The following is a 9048-nucleotide window of genomic DNA, read 5'->3' as shown; positions in this document are numbered from 1 at the left end:
AGCCCCCCCCCCCCCCCCAACGTGAACGGAGCATTGCTGGTACAGCGTTAAAAATTCTATCTTCAGTTCTGGGACAGAAAAGGACACATTGCTGGCACAAAAAACAATAACAAAGGAGGTACTGAGCACTCTGCCATAACAAGCAATAAGTGGGGCTCAGGAACTAGTAAGTGTAAGCGCTCCTACATGTGTCTGCAGGTCAAAATACGCTCTTCTCTCCTCCATGCGCTCCCGGTTTAAGTTGCTGTTGAATTCGGCTGCCTTTTTAGCAGCTTTCTTAATGTACTCAGGCACTTTGCTGGCTTCAACTTTCTGAGTATTCTGTTGTTGCATTTGCTGAAAAAAAAAAATTACATTTGGAAGTCACATATAACCTGACAAAAAATGTCATTCCCCAGCCCAACTAAAAGATGCTAGTCACTCAATACTTACAGAATACTCTTTATAATGATCTGTAATTCGCTGACGTTCTTTTTCTTGTAAAATAACAGAATATTCAGCATGTTTGGCTGGATATTCTTTTATCATTAAATCAATCACTTCATCACTGCGCAATGCTGTTAAACCTATTTCAGACAAAAAAAAAAGATCATAGAAAATCTCTTTTAAGGCCAAGTGAACAAAACCACTTTTTAAAATTTGCTTTTCCTTCAAACTACTCTACGTTTAAAGGTTTTCCAATAGTCAACGGAAAATATTATAATATATTCAAAAATAATAAAACTACTCATAACATAAAGTGAAACAATTAAAAAATAATTTTTTTTTTACATTTATTTATTTTTGTATCCTTTTTTTTTTTTTTTAAATGTTTTATTTATTTCTAGGAGAGAGAGGGAGCCAGCGTGAGCAGGGGAGGGTCAGAGAGAGGGAGTCATAGACTGAAACAGGCTCCAGGCTCTGAGCTGGCAGTCAGCACAGAGCCCGATGCNCCCGACGCGGGGCTCGAACCCACGAACCGCGAGATCATGACCTAAGCGAAAGTCGGACGCTTAACCGACTAAGCCACCCAGGCGCCCCACATTTATTTATTTTTGAAAGACAGAGCAAGCAGGGGAGGGGCAAAGAGAGGAGACACAGATTCCAAAGTAGGCTCCAGGCTCTGAGCTGTCAGCACAGAGCCCAACACAGCTCAGACCCACAAACCGTGAGATCATGAGCTGAGCCNTCTCTCTCTCTCTCTCTCCTAGAAATAAATTAAAAAAAACATAAAAATAAATAAATAAATAAATAAAATAAAAAGCTCATTTAAAAACCTCAGTTAAGCGTCTGACTCTTGATTTCAGCTCAGATCACGATCTCAAGGTTTGTGAGGTCTCGAACTCACTGCATCGGGCACTGTGCGGACAGCTCAGCCTGGAGCCTGCTTCCAATTATGTGTCTTCTTTTCTCTCTGTCCTTCCCCCACTCATACTTGCTCACTCTCTCTCTCCCTCTCTCAAAAATAAACGTTAAAAAAATTTTTTTCAAAGATGCAAAGGAAAATATATCAATTTTTTAACCAAAAGTTTTTTTAAGATTTAAAGTACTATAAACATATANGGTGAGGGACGCAGGGGGAGGGAGGGGAAGGGACGGGGAGGGAGAGGGATAGAGAATATGAGTCTGAGGCAGGCTCCAGGCTCTGAGCTGTCAGCACAGTGCCTGATGCAGGACTCAAACCAATAAACCAGGAGATCATGACCTGAAGTCACGGACACTTAACCAACTGAGCCCCCCAGGCGCCCCAAGGATTATTCTTAATCTAATATCCTTAACTAAGTAACAATATTAGGAAAACAAAGTTTTTCACTATATTTCAATTCTTGGTCTTCAAGTCAGTACACTAGCGATATTATACACTCCCTTCCAGCTCCAACAGAAGCCTCAGCGCACACAAGCTATACAGGCAACTTCCGAGGCTCCCAGCGTCAGATTAAATCAATCCCTGTGAAGAACACCCATGGATTTGTGTTAAAAAGGACCACGTTGCACCACAATGTTTATGTGAGGAAAAACTGCAAAGAAAGCAAGGAGATAATGATACAGAACTAAAAACTGAGCAAAATGTGCCTTTTACGAGATAAAGAGCAATCTACTTTCAAAAATTACTGTATAAGTTTTCGTGCAACGCATGCTCTGACACTTCCATGACAGCTAACAGGAAATGGCATTGTTATTAAATGTCATTTTCCTTCATATTTTCACAAGAACTAAAAATAAAGAATGTAGCACTTAAATAACCCAATCTATTTTATTAATTTTATAAAATCCTTCCGGGAAGGCGGTAAGCGCCCTTCCAGTACAGCCTCGTAAGCGCCGCCTCGGCCGAGCAGTGGGAGCGTCACCTAGCGGGCGTCCCCCAGAGAGTGTTACCTAGTGTGCACTGAGTCTCCGTGATGACGTTCAGCTCCCTCAGGTAGAGCTTCTCTTTGTGAGACAAGTCTCGTCGCTCTAAATCTCCAAAGGAAAGAACAAAAGACTATTAAAAAGTCTTTTACATTTGTGACCTTATGCATATGTAAACCTTTAAAAACTTAAAAAACTTTAAAATCCTTTCAAAAGTTAAAATCCTAACAGACTCAAAAGAACAGCGTGTTATAGTTTCCAAATATTATTAGAGACCATGCACTCTTACAAACTCAAGAAATAAAAGTCAAGGTAAAACTGAAAACAGAATAATCCAAAGCAAGAAAAACTTCATTGACACAGAGAGCTTTTCCCAAGTGGAGGCCCAGCCCGTGCAGCTGCCTTCGTGGCGAAGGTCAGGGAGCAATGAATGGTGAAGAACCAAACCCCTGGTGCTTATGACTATGCAGTGACTTTTTCTACAACTTTTCACAGGAAATTCAGCTTCTTCATTGAGCTTCTAAGTGAGTTTACAAGGCATGAGGGTAAACTGGGAGGAGAGATGCTGGGTGACAGTGGCAAGTGAAAGCAGCCAGCAGAATATAAAGTGCATTACAAATAATCCTACGAATAACCCGTACTCAAGTACTCGGAAACTGACAACGTATCAGAAAGAATCACGATTAGTTAAAAGTTAAACTTAATCTGTTACATAAACTAAGACTTAATACCTGGATATTTCCGCTTAAAGGAGGTCACACCCAAATATTCACTGACTTGCTCTTGAAGCATATAGTATTCTCCTGTTTCATCAGGTGGCCATTTGTACTCTATCAAATTTTCTGCTGGATAGTAGCTAAAGCTAAGCACAGAAATATGGATTATGCCTTAAATGTGGCTTTTATTAAATTTTAATCATTTCTATTTTGGGGGGATTTATTTTTGAGGATGCTTATTTTTAAGAATTTTGTACAACTACTTTAATTATTTAAATTCTCACGGCATCTTCGGACTCCGCGATACAAACCAGCTGCCAGCATCTCACGTGTGTCCCAAGAATACACAACAGGCAGAGAGAAAGGAAGCAACCACGGGAGGCAGTTAAACACGGAACACCAGACACCTCGTACACCACTCACAACGGGGGCACGTACAGGAATCTTGTAGTATAAGAGATCTACACGGCCACAACACGGGGGTGATACCCAGTGTGATTTCTTGGCCTCGGGCTTGACACCCAATGACTCTGCCTTTGTCTTTCATCCACCCAAGGTACAAAGTCATCCACCCGTTTCCCATCAACTGTTCAGTTGAGTCACAAACAGCTAAGAAAGCAACACTCTGAAAACCTCTTTCTCAATGAACTGAACACAAATCCAGAAGGAGAACAGACCTAGTTTGATGGTGCCCAGTGTATTGCACATCGACCCCAATCCTGAAGAGCCAACTACAGGTTTCTGGACCTGGCCAGTGCAACCTCTAAATCTCATCAATGGACAATAGAGGCAAGACTGTTACAGTTTTATGCATCCAATTAAAAGTGACAGAGGGGCGCCTGGGTGGCTTAGTCGGTTAAGCGTCCGACTTTCGCTTAGGTCATGATCTCGCAGTTCGTGCGTTCGAGCCCCGCGTCGGGCTCTGTGCTGACTGCCAGCTCAGAGCCTGGAGCCTGTTTCAGTCTGTGACTCCCTCTCTCTCTGACCCTTCCCTGCTCATGCTGTCTCTCTCTCTCTCTCTCTCCTAGAAATAAATAAAAATATTTAAAAAAAATAAAAAATAAAAAAATAAAAGTGACAAACAGAACAGTTTTCTTCAAACATAGTGCTGGGAAATTGGACATCCAAATGCAAAAGCAAGTAATTGGACCCTTACCTCCTACCGCATTCAAAAACAGATCAATGACCTCAATACAAGAACCAAAACTAGAAAACTCTTAGAAGAAAACACAGGAGTAACTAACTCTTCACGATCTCACATCTGGCAATGGGTTCTAGACATGACACCAGAACCATGAGCAACAAAAGAAAAATAGATAACTTGAACTTCAGCAGAATTAAAAATTTTGTATATCAAAGGACACTACCAATGGAGTGAAAAGGCAACCCACAGAGTAGAAGAAAATATCTGCAAATCCTATATCTCATAAGGGATGAATATCCAGGATGCCTAAAAAACTACAACTCAACAACAAAAAAACAACCCAACTTAAAAATGGCGAAAACACTTGAATAGACACTTCCCCCCCTGCAAAGATTTACAAAAAAACACACAAGATGGTCAACATCACTAATCCTTAAAAAATTCAAACCCAAACCACAGCGAAGTGCCCCATCTCTGAGGAAGGCTACATAACAAGACCTGGGAAATAACGAATCGGGAAGGACGTGAGGAAACCGGAGTGTATGCACTGCTGGTAGAACAGAAAATGGGGAGTCCACTGTGGAAAGCAGTTCGGGGGGTCCTCCAAAAGCTCAACGTTGAATTACAGTATGATCCAGCTATCCCTCTCCAAGGACATGCCCAAAGGACTCTGGGGGCGCCTGTGAGCGACCGACTAGGGCTTTGGGTCTTGATCTCACAGTTCACGAGTTTGAGTCCTGCGTGGGGCTCTGTGCTGACAGCTCAGAGCCTGGAGCTGCTTCAGTCTGTGTCTCCCTCTCTCTCTGCTCCTCCCCTGCTCATGCTGTCTCTCTCTCTCAAAAACAAACTTTAATTTTTTTTTTTTTAAACAGGGACTCTGGACAGGTATCTACACCCCAACATTCACAGAGATGTTCTTCGCCACAGCCAAAAGAGGGAAACAACTCTAGTGTCATCAGCAGAGGAAAGCGTGAATGCAATGCACCATCCACACAGCAGAGTACAACACAGCCTCAGACAGAAAAGACGTTCTAACACACATACAACATAGAGGAACTTTCAAGAAACCATACTAACTGAAATAAGCCAGACACAATAGGACAATGCTGTAGGATTCCCTAAATAAACAGTATATGAGGTACCCCTAAGATAGGCAAATTCATAATGCCAGAATTGGTTGCCAGAGGCTGGGGAAAGAGGAAAAAAGCCATTTTTATTCCTTAATGAAGTTTCCGTTTGCAGTAGTGCCTTAGAAAAGGCTGGTGGTGACAGCTATACAATATTCTGAATGTCATCAATACCCCGGAACTCAACACTTACAAATAGTTAAAATGGTGAATTTTATGTGTATTTTATCACAATGAAAACATTTTTTAATTGCACTGAGTAGCAAAAGCAACGCTGGTGTCTGCCCCTGCCCAGGGCCACGGTGGAGGGAGAGAGTAACACACCACAAACACTACTACTGAGCAATGAAACGACAGTACCCGAGATCCTGACTTGGAGTCTCGCAGCTCCTAGAGCTATCTCCAGAGCCCATTCGCCTCCTTTTGGATGGTTGGGTCCCATCATTTGAATTATCTTCATTATCATCCTATACGTTTAAAAAATAAGAAAAGAAACAATTAAAAGTAAAGAAATCATGATTATGTATCATTCCAGACCTGCTAAAAGGCTCAACTTACAGGCTTTTTAAGGACAACCGAGAACACAAATGTGAACTTTCTACTATAACTACAAGGGGCCAACAATGTGGCTTGGCAGCACCTGGAAAAAAACTAAAAAGTGACCTGCAATACAATCGAAGCAAGAAAATTCTGAATTAACCTGTAAATCTAAACCCACCTTTGCTTTCTTACCAACTGAGGTTAAAACTCCCCGTGCTTTAAACAAACGTGTAAAAGTGCTTTAACACTGTAAAATTAAAGCAACCCCTCCCACCCCAGCTAGGAAAACACATGTGGGTCTTTTAGCGTTTAACTCAACGTACAGCTGGTTGATCGGACTATGCCACCGGGCCCTTCTACACTTCTAGTCCCAGAAAAAAGGGCACATGGGGACCAAGACAAGTTACCAATCCTGTTCACTCTCTTCTTACATTGCAAACATTTCGTAAGAACATGCCCTATTAAAAGCTGTGTGTCTATACGGCAGCACAGAGCACACACCCCACCCAACAGGGGAGGCTTCATCATGTTTGGACGACATTGTCCCTGGAGACAGCAGTGTCAAGACCAAGCTGCAGCCTTCCACTCAGAAAGGAGGGAGCCACAAATGTCAGGGAACTGACTTACTCACATATCAGCTAAAGGCGTGACGAGTGTAACCCTTACAAAAATACTTTTAAAAAGAAACTTAAGGAAATGTAGATTTATATGACGAATAAAATTCTGCTCAATACCATGGTCCTCTCGCTAATAAAAGACAGGGCTGGACTAGAAGGTGCACCGGTCAGGCCAGGGCTGGACGGCGCTCCCGGGCCCAGACCGGGACCAGACCGGGCGCCGCGCGCTACAGTCACAAGTGTCACGATTCCTTCCCAAGAGCAACACAGACGCCAAACTGTCCGTTCTGGTTCCTGAACAAGCACGTTCAGAGCCCCGGCACATCCCCGCGCGAAAAGGCGGCCAGGCAGCAGCAGAGGGCGAAGGCCGCCTTCTCCAAACACCGGCCCTTCACGTCAGTCCGTCTCCCTCAGGCAAGCCGAGCCTTCAAAGGGTTTTGTTGCTGCTGTTTGCTTTGTTTTCTTGTGTTCTTTTACTTGCTTCCGAGCATTTTGAGGGCTTTTGCGTCGATTTAAGTATATTCCCTCTTGGTTAAAAAGTTGAAATAGTGCAGAAAAGTTAAAAACGCGGTCGTCCGCGAGGCGCAGGCACGGCTTCCGGGCAGTGCTCCGCCGCCGCGNCTGCCTCCTCCCCTCCTGCAGGGGGGTCCCCGCCGGCCCACCCCTGCCTCACCCGAGGGACCCTCCGCCCCCCTCCCTTCACCCGAGGGACCCTCCGCTGCCTCCACACGCTCCCCCTCACGGGGATCCCCGTCCTGCTCTCTCTCGCTCTCTCTCTGTCTCTCGCTCTCTCCCCCCCAGGGCGGNCCGCGTCCGAGAGCGTAGGCGCAGCCACCTCGGGGCCGGTGGAGATCTACCGCGTAAGCGTGGCTGGAATTCGACTTGCATGCGTGTAATTTGGGGTTGGAATGTGCTCTGCACCTGAGGCCCTAGGGAGGCAGGCAGGTGGGCAGGGCCCGCACCCAGAGCCGTGCTTTGCAGGCTGGCCCGGGCCCCCCCCGAGGCTGGTCAGCTGCCCAGAAGGGCCGCGGCCGCCCCGACCTCCCCAGCCTTGCTTGCCGCACCGCCTGGGCGGATCATCCCCTCGTGTCTCCTCGCACAGTGGGCTGTTGCCGAGGGCGTACACACTAGCGCCGCGGAGGCCTGCGTAGGAGACACCCCGTGGCACTAACCCTGGCTGTTACACTCCGCTTGGTCCCCGCGAGGACTTCTCACACAGCTTTGGGGCCCAACCTTAAAGAACATGGCAGGCAGTTGTGATGACAAGGGTACCGGAAGTTTGTTAAAAGTTGACCTAATATCTCAGCAGACACTGTTAGCTGAGAGTGTGGATGGTTTGTTTCAAGGCAACAAAGGCCCTGGGATGTAGTGCCACACGGCTTCCCTGTCATTGTCTCTGCTTACGCTCAGGCGACCCTTCCCACTCCTTCTAGGCCATGGCCTTAATACAGAGGACCCACCTTGACTCTCCAGCTCACCCGCTCCTGACTTCCACCCCATCAGAAAAGAAATGGCACCAACAGCTCAAGATTCACAAATGGCTCCTGAGCTAAGCCTTACTTTCACTCACAACCTCGGTCAGACCAGCTCCCTATTTCCCTGCCCTCTGAAGAAAACAGCCTGTCTGAGAACCCCAGGAAAAATCAACAACTCCCAAATTCTCTTAACTGATCAAGGCCGTCACTCAGATTCTCCAGATAGATTTGAACAATAAATATATACAGCCAAATATATATATTCAGAATACAACTGAATATATGATACGTGTTATACAACTGAATGTATATATCTATACATTCAACTATTTCGGGTCCGCTCCTTTCCCCTGGGTATTCTGTCTCTAGATGAGACACAAATTTAAAACTCTTCATTCCAAGTCAAAACATAGTGATTCGGCCTCTCAGCACGCACGGGAAGGCAGAGTGCTAAGGAGCACAGTCCCTGCCCGCGGGCAGTGTCAACACCAGATACGATACAAATATATAAATGTTATTAAAGGCAGTTTAGATAGGAGACACTTTACTTGCAAGTACAAAAGTTAAGATTTTAAGGTTGGCACAGAATTTGAAAAGTATCTTAAGAGACTGGTAGGACAATTACAAGGAAATACACGACTGGAAATGGAAATAGGGTTTTAAGCCTGAAAAAGACTGAGAGTGGTAAAAATAGGAAGCATATGTAGGTACAGCAACCATTCCAAATATGGCTTGAGATTGGGGTAAGTAAAGGCAGATTCCAGGAATCAGGAGTGAAATACACAGGGCACCAGTATGATGCAATGGTGAGAATAATGATTAGGAGTTAAGATTTTGGTTTCAATACCAACCGTGTCACTTAATAGCTGTGTGATCGGTAATGGGTAAATTTTTAATCTCTCTGACCCTCCATTTCCTCATTTGTAGCATTAAAATAATAATGTCCATTGCATTATTTTGCACTTTATGGGAAGCAATTATGAACTAAGAATTATGTTAGCTAGCAGTATAAAGAAGCATTCATTCACTCACCAAATACTACCTTACTGTGTACGAGGCTGAAAAAAAGCAGAAGAGGAGCAGGGGGCACCTGGGTGGCTC

General features: G+C 44.7%; 1 protein-coding gene across 2 annotated transcripts in view; it reads right to left on the bottom strand.

The window, feature by feature from the left end:
- The window catches only part of PHF10 (PHD finger protein 10), a 16812-nt gene extending 10090 nt beyond the window's left edge, over positions 1 to 6722 (bottom strand). The window contains exons 1-6 of one of the 2 annotated variants that reach the window (XM_077757411.1): positions 6590 to 6722; positions 5676 to 5782; positions 3060 to 3190; positions 2356 to 2433; positions 433 to 566; positions 187 to 336 (exon numbers count right to left, since the gene is read on the bottom strand). In XM_077757411.1, coding sequence (XP_077613537.1) covers positions 187 to 336; positions 433 to 566; positions 2356 to 2433; positions 3060 to 3190; positions 5676 to 5782; positions 6590 to 6592 — 603 coding nt within the window. In that variant the 5' untranslated portion in view covers positions 6593 to 6722. Of the gene's footprint in view, positions 1 to 186; positions 337 to 432; positions 567 to 2355; positions 2440 to 3059; positions 3191 to 5675; positions 5783 to 6589 lie in introns of both variants that reach the window. The other variant, XM_077757410.1, reaches the window with a different exon arrangement.
- Positions 6723 to 9048: the final 2326 nt, after the last annotated feature.

The sequence above is a fragment of the Crocuta crocuta genome, unplaced genomic scaffold (assembly GCF_008692635.1).
Source record: "Crocuta crocuta isolate KB4526 unplaced genomic scaffold, BGI_CrCroc_1.0 scaffold506, whole genome shotgun sequence".
Taxonomy (NCBI): Eukaryota; Metazoa; Chordata; class Mammalia; order Carnivora; family Hyaenidae; genus Crocuta; species Crocuta crocuta.
Note: the sequence above shows the minus strand (reverse complement) of the source record. Positions and strands in the feature narration are given on the sequence as shown.